Below are 15,806 nucleotides of genomic sequence, written 5' to 3' on the forward strand. Positions count from 1 at the left end.
TACCTAACCTGCAGTTCTAAGCAACCCTGGTAGAAACTGTTTCCAACTAAACATTAGGAGGAATAAGTAATTGATAAGTAATTAAAACTGGTGGCTTGAGCATAAGCTTTATATTAGAGTGGCAGTACTATTTTGATGGATAGTGTTCAGAAACAATCTCCATCGTTTGTCCTTCACATGTTGCAGCAAGCAAGTTTTGATAGATATTAGTCACATCTGCATGATGTACATGAAATCATCTCATTACATTCTCACAATGACACTGTGAGATGGTTGAAGCTGACATGTCACTCATTGTATCACATGACTGAAATACGGATTTCCCTGGGCAAAGGTTTGCCGGGTCCCAATAACCTGTACTTGCTGGTTCTTCAGTGATGCACTGCACAGAAACATTTATGTAGGTGTCTTCATTCATATAAGACTGTATGTTTACTCTGTACACATGTTGTTACTCAGTATACATGTTTGTCCATGATCGCTGGTGCCTGTTCTTTGTTTGAGCTCAGATTGCTTTAATTTTCGGTAAAATAATAACGCAGTCCATGTATTCCCACCCATCTCAACATATCATAATCCACTGGAATGATACAGAGCTTGCTTTATGAGGCAGTTGGATAAGGGAAACTTGAGAAAGTAAAGAACTCACCTCATTAAGTATATAGTTTCCCATTGACCTGCAGCACAATCTGCTTCAGAAAGTGAGAAAATTGGTGGAGGTGAGGAGGTGAGCAGCACTTTACTTCTTTTTCAGATCAAGAGAAATGCAAGTTAGAATTGAGAGGCCAGGTAGAATCTTTCATTTTGCCCTCTTGAGTGATTCATTTCACATGGTGAGAATTCTTAAAATGCCTGGCCTCTTTGTTCTAACTCTGTATACTGGAGTTATGAACATTGACACAACCAGGAGGTCCCAAAGTTGTAAATCTGCTTTGTTGTTTTGTTTTGTTTTGCTCTTTCTCTCCCCTACCCCTCTCGAATGCATTGCTTGTCTTTGACGTGAACAAGTAATATGTCAGCGTTAAGGTACTGCTTATATCTGCTAGCACAAGAAGTGTCACTTAAGGTGTCCCGAGGCTTTTCTGCTCCAGACTTCATCCAGTGCTAACATTCATCATCAATCCACTCTAGACACAAGCCTTCTTTATCTGTTGTGACAGGATGGTTTGTTTTCTGTCTCTACCATGGTAGAAAGAAGTCACGCTGAGAATGCCCCTCAATTGTATTTATCAGTGACAAACTTTATTTACTGGCTCATAAAATGTTCAAGTATCTTATAATTGTATGCTACCATTGCCTCACATTAACAGGAGATTCCCGGGTTTTAAAAGGTGTAGCCCATACGTGATCAGAAGGACAAAAATAAAGATCAGTGCAGTACCCAAGCAGGAAACTAAATATAATGATAAGCTGCAACTTTATGTGTGTCACTTGCTCTCAGGACACAGTAAAAAGATTACGTAAGATGGTACTGGTAAGCAGACATGTGTTTTCCTTTTTCTGTGAATGAAAGTAAGAAACTTGCAGGATAGCTGCCCCCTTTTCAGGAAAATATGGTGCACTGCCATGCAATTTTCTTTTGTGAGATTTTGAAGATACTATTAAAATAGTAAGCTACCCACCCACCTGGCCCGAGTTTTATCATTCTTTTCTTCCTTTGACTTTTTTTGGGGAGACATTTGTGAGAGCTGTTGCTAAAAGCATCAACTGAGCCCTTTCCTGTTGATCTAATTGTAGCTTTGCAAATTGTAAAAGGGCTGTAGCTTGCTTTCAAAAACTAGATGAGGCTCCTACATTAACAGCCACACAACTTTCCCCTGTTTCAGCTGCTAGCATTCCCCTATGTTACACAGGTTTCTTCTGTCATTTCATAAAAATGTTTGGTGTATGGTTGGGTCAGTAGAGCAGACTTGAGAGTTGAAACAATTGGCTCATCCTTTCCCACTTCCAGATGTAGCAAGGTATGAGTAGACATTTGTGATGGGCTATCTCGATAATTTATATGTATTTAGGGTTCTGAAACACCTACATGAAAAATGTAGGATCCTTGAGTTTCCCCATGCATGGTACAATTGCAGTTTCTCGTTTACCATTCAGGTGCAGAAGATGATAAAAGTATCAGAGGGGGGTGTGTGTGTGTGTGTGTGTGTGTGTGTGTTTCATGCTGTATTCTCTTTTAGATAACCTGATACAACTACAGGTGGGGATGGAAACCTGTGATCCTCTTGAAGTAGTTGGACTATAACTCCCATCAACCCTGACCTGACCATAGGCCATTATAGTTGTGACCAATGAGAGTTGTGGTTGAGCAACACCTGGGGACCATACATTCCCTACTGTTTTAGGACATAACATTCTCTTCACAATTTAGGTCCCCCCCCCCACAATGTGGGGTTGGTGTTCCCTCATTTAAGAATATTTCTGCTCCATATAACATAAACCATTCCCCTTGCAGAATTTTTTCTATGGCAGCCTTAAAATTCCTGCAGTAGGTCAGGCTTTAAAAATCAAAATAGATAGCTTTAGTAAGACATTTGGAATTCAGTAGTTTAAATCTATTACCACCAACCTGAAAAGTTATAAAGCAAGTAGTGCTTAAGAAAACATCATTGTGTTAAAAGGCAAATCATTCTTCATTCACTTGTTTTTATTTCATAAACAAATATGAATAGGGCTGCTTTGGTACTGTAATATTGAATAATAGGACTGAAGAATAGGTGAAGCATCTGTGGGTCTTAGGTGAAATCAAGCTGAATTACTGAAAAAGACAAAACGTGCTTCAGTATATATATTTTTAAAGCACACACACCTGAAAACCATAAAACAAACAGTTGTCAGAGCTACATTTTGATGTGATGAATGTGATAGAATAGTTTTATTAGCTGTATTATCTGCCCATGACTGTCAAAGCCATGAATGAGTTAAGTAGAGCATTTCCAAGCAAGGAAATAATAAAAGCTTTATGCCACGCGTGTACCTTACACAAGCCATTTCTGGAAAAGAAGCTGCAAAGGTTATTAGCAACTCTTTTCATTGCTCATTTAAGCACTGTGCAAACAGTCTCTACCTTCAATGGAGGTTTGAGATTGTGCCCTCTGACCTTGCCCTTGGGATTTGAGGTTGTGTTTAAATAGAGGCCTATATGCATGGAGTTGACATGTGCAGGTATAATCCTCCCAGTTTGCAGGGGTCTAGATCAGACCTGCGTGTACTGCATTACATGCACGTGGGCTACTTTTGATTGAGACTTCCAGCTTGTAGATGTCAGGTGGGTTTGCAGCTTGATTCCACTATCCCACTGCATGTAGACAATCAACACCTGCACTAGTTAATATACCTTAGATGTGGAAGCAACACTAGTTGGTATCAAACTAGCTACTGGCTTTTCTCTAGTTTTTCCCTTACTCTTTGAGGTGCCTTTAATGTTAAAGGATGTTGCAGTGCATATTCTCAATGGGTTGTGTTGTGGTTTCTGCTGCTGTTCTGTTTTGCTATTTTAGTTCTGTTCCAAACGTACTATTGTGATTTTATAATTGTATGTTAGGGCTTTTTATACTGTGTTTTTTTTAAAAAAAACCTTGGGCGATATAAAGAGTGGAAAGGAAGTTACGTAAAAGAAGTCGGGAAGCATATGAGATAAAATTGCCAAATGGGGTCATTGTGAGAAATAGGAAACAAAACAATATGCCGAAAATGTCCTTTATCAAAATAACATGTAGGCAGGATAGGCTGTGTGACAGCACTAATTTTAAATTCTTTCAAAAAACAAGCTGAATACCTCAGTGAATGAGCAGGAGTACTTTTAATTCATTCCATGGTTTTGCAGGGAACTAAAGCAAGTTAGTTAGATTGTTGCTTTCATGTTGATTCAAAAATGTATTGAAAAAGCCTATTTATGTTCCAGTTTATGTTCCCAGGGGGAGTCACTAAAATATTGGCAGGTTCATGCATCATAGCCTACCTTGTTTTGAGTTTATGCTTCTTTTTAAATATTGGTTACCCTGCTTAGCTTAGCCTTCATTTAAAAACAAAGGACTGCCTCACATGATACAGTGCATGGTGACATCTACTGATGTTTCCAAGGAGTGCCTAGAACAGTTTTGAGTATTCTTTTAAAAACTGAATATACTGCAAGGGGAGTACTGATCAGTTTTACATATCATTATTTCAGAATTACAAAAGGACATCATCTGTATTCTCCTTCCACTGTAAAAACATATCTTTAAATGATGACACCATAGGCATTTTCAGGCATTTGTTTGAGTGCACAAATGTGCATTTCCCCATCCATGGATGCAGAGTTTATGTGTTCAGACAAATGCCTGAACATGTAACATCTCATAAATATATATAGAACTGGAACTTACTGTTTTCCCTCTTTTTTTTACAAAGTATCGACCTAGTACACATTCACTGGTGCAACTTAGTATGCGTGTTTAAATTTCCACTGATTTTTGTGATACTTGGAGCCTGATCCTATGAATGGTTACTTACAGGTAAGGCCCAATGAGACCATAGTGTGCTTTGACTGCAGTCTGAAATATTTAACCACGCTCTGGTTTCTGCTTCACATTTTCTGCAGTTCTTGAGCCAAAAGACAACTGAAGTGTATGGACAGAGGAGAAGTGTTTCAGAGACTAGAAAGAACAAATACTCTCCACTGTGGCTCTAAAGTTTATGTTTGCTTAGCTCTGAGCTAGCATTCTAAACTACCTCTGACTTTTCCCTGTGTTCCATTATTTACTGGTCTTGTTTCTTTCAGGAGAGCTGTTTTCCGCTGCAGTCTCAGCTGAGACTCACAGCACATCAGATTTCTAAGGCTACCACCAAAGTGGTTTAACATAAAAGCTTCATACTGCATTTTCCCCATCATCTCATATTGCATCAGATGCAAATTTAAAGCTACTTCACAAGCTGTGAATGAAACCACCAATACTAGAAGCACAAAAGTACTAAGTGCATATAAACTAAGACAAAAATGCAACCAAATGCTTAATTAAAGACTCTGACCTGTTGTCTGAGAAGTTAGCCTTAAACCCATGTCTCCCACATAGCTGTGAGACCCATTATCCACTCCCCTGATAGTTAATGCTTTAATCTTTTTTGGCTTTCTCCCAGATTGTTCTTCATATGCATGGAATCTGTTGGTTGGGGAGAGGGATGGGTGGTGTTGGATTACAGAATTAGAGTTTAAACAGTAGTGATTAATATGCTACATTGTTAGAATGAAGTGTTATGTTTCAAATGATGCCTAGCAACACACAAATTCAGAGCTGGGTCTGATATTCCTGTGCTATATTTCAAAGTCCTATTGAAGCAGTAAATGAATTTCAAATTAGAAATAGGAGATTCAAACCAAAAATACTCTTACTGAGTACTATTGTCATGGCTCAAATGCTGGCTGATAAACATTGGTGGGTAGTTTTGCTGAACTGTAAGAAATATTGACTAAATTCTATCACCAATACTTTGTGCCAACATAGCCCTCATTCACATGTAACACTAAGCCAAACGATAGCTTAGCACAAATAAGCAAACATGCAGGATCCTGGAAATATTGGATCTGCATTGTTTCTTCTTGGTCGTTCTAGTGCTGCACTTCGCTGATCTAAGCTTAGTGTGTCATATGAACCCAGGTTCATGGTTTAGCTCTCTCAATACAGACCACAAATGGGCAACTGTAGGAAAAACTTCAGTTACAGCCCATGGTTTGTATGGACAGAACTAAACCACTTACCCCAGGTCTGGGTAACTCCATAAGCTAAACTGTAGCTTAGCTCAACAAAACAACTAGAGAGGAGAAAAACAACCACAATATCCTCTCCATGTATGCTCATTCACTTTTTTAAAAAAAATATTTTTATTACAGATGCACTTGTATAACAAGAGTACATATAGTGTCTCTGTTTTCAATTCATAGAATCTTTTTCACAGTTCAGTTACATTTGGTATGAGACACTGCTGTCATAGACATTACGCGATCGGGGAAAGGGGGGGGATACTGATCCTTCTTTCTGTTGTATATTTGTGCAAGGTTTTTTGTCAGCATGATGTGAGTAGGCCATGTATGTGTGTATGTATGTATGTATGTTTGTTGTGTGAGAGATGAGAGGTTGGTACGTTCGGTTGGTTGCAGTGTGGTTGGTTTGTTTGTATGTGTGAGTGGGCGTATTGGGTCATATTAGCCATATTAATTCACATGCCTGCTCATTCACTTTAAGCAATGGTTTGACTTAGCCTGATGTGAAAGGCAGGCCAGTATGACTGAAATCTCTTAACCATGGTGAAAGATTAGAAACAGTGTGTGTTACTGAGCATTCCCTCTCCCTTGATCCATTGCCCTCAGGTCTGGTTAAGCATTACAGCCACAGTGAAATCTACCATGGTTATACTAACGATGTTAAAGATATGATGGAGAAGCATCCCCTGTTTTACCAGGGAGACCCAGCATGCTCCTTCTTGACTTGCTTTATGATGGGCATTTAAGGCCTACTGATTCTAGCAGGCTTTCAACATCTGTTATATGGCATACTTCAATAAATGTAGAGCGATAAAATAATAGGCCACATAGAAAAGTCATAATATTTTGAAATAAATAAAACAAACTAGGGATCCAAATGGATAAAGATTTTAAATTGGGGATCCCATTATTTGCTGCTCTTGGTCATCTTGAGAGTTATTCGGTTTGCAGTTAAATTAAAGTACATGCAGATTTGCATGCAGAGGTTTCTGGTTGGGCTGGGAAGTACTCTTGCTCAAATCCCTGGAGAGCTGCTTCTGGTCAGTGTGGACAGTATAGAACCAAAGGCCTTACTTGGTGTTAGCACCTTTCGGCATTCTAAGTCCTATGGCTCCTCCCACTTTAGACCCCTGTGACCCCTGAAAAGTCTCATTCTTCTGTGTGCTGGAGGCCCAGCACACGTCCTAAAGAGCCTTCCTGGGAAGTACTGGGAGGAGGGCAAATTCCCTTCCATAAACTTCCCACTTACAGATTTTGGAATTAAAGCCAGTGGCTCATGCTCATCTTTGTGCCAGTTTGGGGACTGCTTCCCCGTTCTTCATAGAAGTATCTGCTCTTTGCTCTCCCATATCTCTTCTCTAGCAATGCATTTGGCCTGGACAGGACTATAGGGAAGGATGTAGGTGTCTTGTTTTCATTTGTGGGATTCTCCAATCTGGTAATTGTACATTTGTTACTTGTGGTGATGGTTAGAAAGTGCTTGGCTTATTTTGTATCTGGTAAATTGACACATGGATGTTTTCACGTATTAGATTTTGTCATAATTAGGACCATTCGATTAACCTAATGAGAATCTTCATGCACGGGAGTTTTGCAGTTCCAGGCACCATATATGGCAACTCTTTCTTTCACTAGCTTCAGAATTGCAAAGGGTTGTAAAAATGAATAAGGATATTGAATCATAATGTTTACTCTTAACTATGACTGTTTGAGATTCGTGGAAACCTTCTCACAGCATGAAAGCAAGATTGGGTGTCATCCAGAGAACTCCAGCCCTGCCTAATTTCCTTCAAAAATTAATGCAGCTTTAACTTGTTCCATTGCTTTCACTGGTTTTATCCAATATGTTGTATTTGGACAGTGAATAAGAGGTCAATGTTTAGTATTTTTTACAATAGAATGACAAATGCCTGCTAACTGGGACTCTGGTGTCCCACATTAAAGGGAGGTTAATTCGTACTCCTAACACAGAACACATTGTCTTGTTGTCCTGAGGCAAAACAGATAATCATGTTATTCCAGTTTCAGTGGATGTGCAGATTACTGTATATTTTCTTAGTTACTGTATATGTCAGTCCTTAATGTTCTGCAAGGTTTCTGTTGAAGCATATATTTGTACTATTTTCCATATATGCTAATGATTTATTGCATTTTGTATTATCCCTTAGCCAAAGTGAAAGAGAAGAATTTGAAACAGAGTTCAAACAGAAATATGAACGGGAGAAGATTCTCTTGACAGAGGAGAACAAAAAGCTTTCTGCTGAGCTTGATAAGGTAAGTGTTTTGTGAGTGAAATTAAAAAATTGAGCAAAGTTGAAAAATTCATAAAGGAGCACAGAACTGGGAAAATGTGAATAACTTCCAATACTGATTCAAGTATAATTAATTATGTTCCCATGATGGGAGTTTAGATTTGATGATCTCTCTATTCATTTCCGATTAGATCCCACAAAATTACTGAATAATACAGATTAAGATACATTGGCATTACTTTAGGAGCCAAAAGGTAATTTCCATCTGGTAAGATGCAAAGTTAATTACAGATCCAAACTTATGCCATAATTATTTATGGACAACAGACCACTTCATTAGGTGGTTCAAAAATACTAATGAAAGACAGTTAAATAAGGGATCAGAATAAAATAAAATTTATCATATGGGTGAAGGTCAAATGTGTAACAAGGAAACAAAGAGAAAAATGTGAAACTGTTTTGGACTTAGATTACACCAGGACTTTGGAATAACCCTTATATTGACATGAAAAAGCCTTGGACAGCCTTAGCTGGAAGAAAATGATCACTATAGTCTGCTTCAGGCATTGTTCTTATGAAGGGGCAGTTATGGTGAAAGGAAGTATATTTAGCTCTCCAAACTTGTGTGGCTTCTCCTGCATGGGGAACAGAGAGCAGACTCCCTACTTCAGAAGTTTTACCCCATCAGGGGTAAGAAAAGTCATGCAACTTCAGGAATGTGGCTAACATGTAGCCCCTTCAGCTCCTTCCACCTTGTTTGTCCCTTTCATGTGAGTAGTGCCTCAAGAGGGCTTCCACCTCAGAAAATAGGAATGCAATATGGCAGAAGTAGCAAACCCATAGCCCTCCAGATGTTTGATTTCAACTCCTATCTTCCCTACTATTGGCCATGCTGGCTGGAGTCCAACAATATTGGTAGGGCCACAAGCTGTCCAGCCCATGCACTATGGAAACATCAAAATATAGAATTCATACAAAACCCAGGAATGCATAATTGAACTAGATGGTACAGTGGTGCCTCGCAAGACGAAATTAATCCGTTCCGCGAGTCTCTTCGTCTTGCGGTTTTTTCGTCTTGCGAAGCACGGCTATTAGCGGCTTAGCGGCTATTAGCGGCTTAGCGGCTTTAAGAAAACAAGGAAACAAAGGAACAAAGGAAACAAACTTGCAAGACGTTTCGTCTTGCGAAGCAAGCCCATAGGGAAAATCGTCTAGCGAAGCGACGCAAAAACCGAAAAACCCTTTCGTCTTGCGCGTTTTTCATTTTGCGAGGCATTCGTCTTGCGGGGCAGCACTGTACTGAATTTCACTGAAATTAGAGGGCCTTCTAATCAGTGTACTGCCTTCCCATGTCAAGGAGATAAAGAACTACACAACTTTTAGAAGACATCTAAAGGCAGCCTTATATTGGGAAGTTTTTAATGTGTGACATTTTATTGTGTTTTTATATGTGCTGGAAGCTACCCAGAGTGGCAGAAGGGCAGGGTAATAATAGAAATAGGAAAGGAATGTGTGCTTAAGGAGAACCTGGCAAGTGAGTGCCACAAATCAGGCATGATTTTTCCATTGTGAATTCTAGAATGCTTTGACTTTTTGCATTCCGCAGGCAACAATGAGACTCACCCATGCATGTGATTTGTTGACCATTGAGGAGATCCATTTGCACAATAGATACTATGGGTTGGGGTAGTTGGTTTTACATAGGTGCTTCTGGCAACATATGTCATGAGGACACAACCAGAAGAGCATAAGAACACAAAAAGGCCCTGCTGGATCAGGCCAGTGTCCCATCTAGTGCAGCATCCTGTTCTCACAGTAGCGAACCAGATGCCTATGGGAAGCCTTTAAGCATAACCCAATTGCACAAGAGCACTTCCCTGTGGTTTCTAGCCACTAATATTCAGAAGCATACCTCCTCGGGCTGTGTAGGCAGAACCTGTGCCATTGCTACTCTCTCTCTTTAAATAGTGGTGCACACTTATGGATTCTAAAAGTTCACAAGAAACACAAGAAAAGCCATTTTAGGCCAGCAAGCCAAGATCATACCTCTTGTCTTTAAAATCTATTCAGCTTACAGCCATGTATGAGAGACTAAGTATGAGCAACCGGCAACTGGAAGAAGAGATGAGAGATCTTGCTGACAAAAAAGAATCTGTAGCGCACTGGGAAGCCCAGATCACGGAGATCATCCAGTGGTAAGAACCTTCTAATCCTGTCTGCCACTGTGCCTCATGCAACAAGGCACGATCTGTTTTGGACAAACAGAATTTAATTCTTCAGTCCCCTGGTGTTCTGTTTTCAAGCTTCAGAAAACTCAACTCTTTTCAGGAGTGTAAACCACCACTGGGTATAGTTGTTCTATTTTCAAATACAAGTAACAACTAGTAGAATTTTAAGTAGCTTCATATATGATAGAATAAAAGGTGGTGGTGGAAGGTTTTGGGGGTTTTTTTTAGTTTTTAGTCACAGAATTGGCATATTATCCTTCTTTATTGGTATCCTATAAATTAAATTCAAAACACAAAATATAAAAAATGAATCTTGTGGCATCTTAAAGACTACCAAATCTGTAAGCTTTCTAGGACTGCAGTTCGCTTATTCATATATATTAAGAGGCTGCCCCTTTGAAAATTGCTACAGAATGAAAAGTAGCCTTCAAGTAATAGTTTCTAATATTCCCTTCTATCATACTGACAAAGCTCAATCCCCCGTTTTTTACAGTGCTCTGAAATAAAGATGCAGGCATGAGTTTGAACTGTTAGTGGGGAAAACAATTTTTTGCAGTGATTTGTTTTTCCATTTTTGGACCATTTGTAAAATGTAACTCTGAAAACAATCTGTACCTAAACATTTCCACAGATCATCTACACTGATTAATGTTAGTGTCTTGTGGCAGTATCATTTTTTAAATGTTTGTGTCCTTTTTATCTGCTTTCATAGCAGCTGTATAATTTAATTTTGTATTAAGTAAAAATGGATAAACATAGTCTTTTTAGGGAAGCCTTGTTAGCTAGACAGTGCTTTCACATCCAGTATAACTTTACTGTCCATATTTAGGCATAGCTCTGGCTTTTGAGTATGGTTAGTCAATGCACGTTGGGCTTTGAAACACTGGATGTGGTCCAAGCAATGTAGTTCACTTCATAAATGTACATAATTCAAACTCAAGGATCAGGGTCCATTTTTCACCCTTGAAGGTCTGGTTTTACAGAAGCAAAGAATAAAGAATCTAAGCTGGATGATTTATAGTACTTCTTTGTCATAAAAAAAGTCTCTCATGCAAGCCGGGTGAGGGGAACACAGTAAAGCAAATATGTTTATATATTTTCTCTCACTGACTGGAAATTAAGTGGTTATGTGTTCAGGTACTTCCCTAGCAGAAAGGTGAAAATCAGTACACAGAATCCACTGTACCTTGAATATTACAAAAGCCTGAAGTATGGTCTGTTTGGACCTGTCAAAACTCAGGATATGAGATTAATTCTCCAACCGATCCTGCTAATTATTATGATGAAATATATTGGTGTTGGGTTTGTTGTTGTTTTTTTGCCACATGCAATTCAAAGCAACTTACAAGAAAAGAAAACACATGCATGCAAACATTAAAACCAGGGCAGGGGAAATTGAGACAGCCCTATGGTTGCCATGGAGATTGTGAAATCCCATGCAAAAGCAGTAGACAGAGCCTCAGTGTGAATGTTCAGTCTTTCCCAAAACTACTTTCGTCAGAGAAGTTTGTGGGCAGCAGTTACAACCAGTGCCATTTTTCTAGAAAAAGGGTACAGGAACTCACTATGATCGCCTCCCTTGCTCTCTTATAATGGCAATGGAACCCACCTTGGAGGTGCTGGAACTGAGTTCCTGCTGAAAGAAAGCTCTGGTTACAACAATGGTATCCCCAGTCTGACCTGGCAACAGATGGCAGTCCCAACCCCAAGGTGGAAGGGTTCCCAAGTGGGGTCAATGGAATCATTTTGAATCACAGAAACTCCCTACACCCACAGTGAGGTGATGCTGTGCCACATCAATTAGTTCAGCTGTACCCAGCTCACCCACCGAGGTCTCAGCAATACTCCTCGGATCGGTTCCATTCATGTTCAGATCAAGGATGAGGGTGGTCTGTCTATGAACTGACCTGGCACCAAACAACAAGCATGGAGAAAATTAGGAAGATTTTCCGAGCACACTGAGCCTGGCACTGCCATTCCTGCAGGAATGCAGCCTAGCTCTACATAATGCAAATGAACTGCACAAATGGCATATTGGAACTTATTGCCACCTACTGGTTGCTAAAGATGCATGCAGCTTTTGCACAGATCTCAATACCAAGTTTCCTATTTGTGATTTTTGTGTGCAGGAAAGATTTGGGCCTTTTGTTGCCTGTCATACAACAATTTTGCAATAAAATGGTCCATCCAGTTGAAAGCAGATGGAATGGTGGTGTAATTAAACACCTCCCTGGAACTGTTTCACACGTGGCTTTTCCTAAACAGACAGCTTCTCCATGTAGGAAAAGGCATGTGCACCCTCATGTGTGAAAAATGCATAAATATGTGGGTTGCTACAATTACATGTGTTCAAAGGAGCATGTTGGCTATGATCCTAAACATCTGGCCTTCATTACAGCTATGCTAATTCCATGCCGATTGCTGCCATCATTCACACATTTATTCAGCACTCACAACCTGAATGCTTAGAAAAACTGTAAGGATCATGATTTCCTGGAAAAAAAAAATGTATTATTCAGCTGTGTCCCCCTCATTATAATTATAATAAAAAAAGGAATTCATTTATTCATTTACTTTAAAACAACTACTCATTGTCAGCTTTTGGAGAGCCAGAGTGGTGTAATGATTAGAGTGTTAGACTATGACCTGGGAGACCAGGGTTTGAATTGGTATTCAGCCATGAAGCTCTCTGGGTGACTCACTCCCAGCCTAACCTACCTGGCAAGGTTGTTGTGAGAATAAAATAGGGAGAGGAGAACCATGTACCCACCTCAAGCTCTTTGGAGGAAAGATGGGATATAAACACAATAAATGAAATGAAGATAGAAAATGGGAGTATTACATTATATGCAATGGTCACCATCTGTGCACCACTGAAATGAATGGGAGCAGTACAAGACCATGGAGCGTTATGTCCTTTGATGCCTATTTTTTAGAAATGCTAAGGATTCAGTTCCACAGCACCCAAGAAAACTTGAGGGGCATCACGTGGGTTGTTTCTGCTTACAGCTTAACTAATTGGGCTTTATTGCTCTATAATTATGATTGATTTTATGAAATTCTCGTTCTGGCTGTTTTTCAACATCCTCATTATCTCTCTAACTTAAATTTCACAATAGAGCAAAAACGTAGCCTTTGTTTTTGCCAAAGTTCTTACATCTTATTTCACTGCTTGACTAGGGTAAGTGATGAAAAGGATGCCCGAGGCTATCTCCAGGCCTTAGCCTCCAAAATGACTGAAGAACTAGAGGCCCTGAGGAACTCCAGTTTGGGGGCAAGAGCAACAGTAAGCAATTATTAAGTGTATTTTTTTTAAGATTTCCTGTGCCATCAAATAAATGCTTAGTGTGAGTTATATTAGCTACCAGTTACAGCAGATGAATCTTGAAAGGTGTTCCAGAGAATTAGCTGGACGAGTTTCAGTTAGTAAGGCCTGAGGATGCAGACAAGGTGCTTCAGTCGGTCAGGGCAACCATTTGCCCTCTGGACTCTTGCCCCTCTTGGCTGATGAAAACTGGCAGGGACAGGACAGCTGGCTGGGCCAGGAAGGTGATTAATACCTCCTTCTGGGGTCCTCTTCCAACTCTGCGATTCTGTGATCATCCATTTAATTCTATAATGATTTTAATTTGTTCACAAGGTAGTGTATATTAAAACAGTTATTTCAACATTACATTTAAATAATCAAACTGACTAAAATCACTGTTGTGGACAATAGTCTCCATTCCATGACATCCCAGTTTAAACAGTAAAGGTTTATTAAAGCTTGTTTAAATTTATTAAAGCTTGTTTAAAGGAGGTCAGAGAGGGCATGGAAACTTTCTCTGTGATAGATTCATCCACACCACCACACCCCAGGAATAAGTATTTTAATTGTTGCTAATGTATTCTATAGCATAAATGGAATATTTCATAAAACTACTATTGCCCCTAAAAGAATAAGATAGTAGAACTCCTTTTTTATTACTTGGATCAAAGAAAAATAATGTATTTGGGGCATTGCCAGGACTCTTTTGGAAGACCATAAGATTGAAATGTAACAAATGCCTTAAATAAAAGGAAATGGCTTTTCTTTTTAGGACATGCCCTGGAAGATGCGGCGTTTTGCAAAACTGGATATGTCTGCAAGGTTAGAGCTACAGTCAGCCCTTGATGCAGAAATACGAGCCAAACAAGCCATTCAAGAGGAGTTAAATAAAGTTAAAGCTTGCAATATTGCAACAGAATGGTAAGAATTGGTGGTTCCAATGTTCTAGCTTGCAAAGACTTTTCTACAAAAGCCATACTGATAAGTCCTAAAATATATTGCCTGTCAAATTATAATCCTACAGTTATTCATGGCAGCCTGACTTAAAAGCAAAAGTTATCCTTCTATAATTTGTAGTTAATTGAATCATTACTGGAAAATCTGTGCTTTTTTTAAGGTGCTTCAAAGATCTTTGTGGAAAATAAAATTTATGTTGCATTTTACAACCTTAAAAAAGCAATAAACTGCATTCCTCTGCTAGTTTACCACGATTGGCTTATGGATTCTGAAGAATGATCTTTTTCCATCACGATCCATTTTGTTGACTTAAGAAATTCAATGATTGAGGGAGATGATTGAAGACAGATAATTTCTAGTAAATTGACTGCTCCAGGTCATATAATTTATATAAAATTCTTGTTGCAGGCAAGACTTTTTAGTTGCCTTTGAAAACTAAAAGTAGCAGCAAAAGTCCAGCTAAGTAGCAGCATGAATTCTGTTCAATTTTCCCCATAGCAGAATTCAGCAATGAAACTGGCATGAAACGTATTCTGTGACTGCTAACATAATAGCTATTTTAATAGTAATACCCGAATAGCAAGACCCAAATAGCTATTTTTCATAAAGGGGTGATGGCCAACTCGAGCTTCAATTAATGCATTTTTGAAAGGTAGCCAAAGGCTTAAACAAGCCAGTATTAGACTAGAATTTCCAGAATTAGTTACTGGAGTTGCATATTGGAACATGCATCTCCACCAGTAAACATCACAGTTGCTAGGAAATGGCCACCCAAAATAATCAGTGCTGTATTTTAAAATAGAGATCATTTATTCCCATGCCTTCTGCTCATACTGTTTTTCATAAACAGAGACTAGAGCCAACTCAAAGGATATTCAGAGACAATCACTAATTCCTTTTTCAAGGTTTCTTGCTACAGTAACACTCACTTACATGTCTTGTGTTATACTTCTGACAGTGTGACGTGGCTGACATTAATCTTGACTGAACAGTGCTGAAAAAATATGTTCAAAGTAATGATTAAATAACATGGCCCTTACTAATTGGATCTCTCTCTATCTCTCTCTCTTTTTATTTGTATAAAGCAAACTACAGGAATCTGACAAGAAGAACTCTGACCTATTGTCAGAAATAGAGAGACTGAAAAAAGAGACAGAAGAACTCCGATCAGAAAAGGGTACGAGAATTGGTGTCCAAATAAAGGAAGGCAAAATCCACTCCACAGCAGTTGGGTATATCTTATCAAATAAGAATGGCGTCTTAGAGTGTGCTGACAGAATATGGACTCTGGCTTCTAAGACACCATCATAGCTCTTACATGA

At 39.0% G+C, this 15,806-nt stretch overlaps 1 protein-coding gene across 4 annotated transcripts in view; it reads left to right on the forward strand.

The window, feature by feature from the left end:
• CDC42BPA (CDC42 binding protein kinase alpha) overlaps positions 1 to 15,806 on the forward strand; it is a 162,249-nt gene that overhangs the window by 98,293 nt on the left and 48,150 nt on the right. For all 4 annotated transcript variants that reach the window (XM_053383008.1, XM_053383007.1, XM_053383005.1 and 1 more), the window contains 5 exons: positions 7,909 to 8,014; positions 10,063 to 10,187; positions 13,401 to 13,506; positions 14,300 to 14,448; positions 15,570 to 15,661. In XM_053383008.1, the coding sequence (XP_053238983.1) occupies positions 7,909 to 8,014; positions 10,063 to 10,187; positions 13,401 to 13,506; positions 14,300 to 14,448; positions 15,570 to 15,661 (578 nt within the window). The remainder of the gene's footprint in view (positions 1 to 7,908; positions 8,015 to 10,062; positions 10,188 to 13,400; positions 13,507 to 14,299; positions 14,449 to 15,569; positions 15,662 to 15,806) is intronic.

This window comes from Podarcis raffonei, chromosome 3, assembly GCF_027172205.1.
Source record: "Podarcis raffonei isolate rPodRaf1 chromosome 3, rPodRaf1.pri, whole genome shotgun sequence".
Taxonomy (NCBI): domain Eukaryota; kingdom Metazoa; phylum Chordata; class Lepidosauria; order Squamata; family Lacertidae; genus Podarcis; species Podarcis raffonei.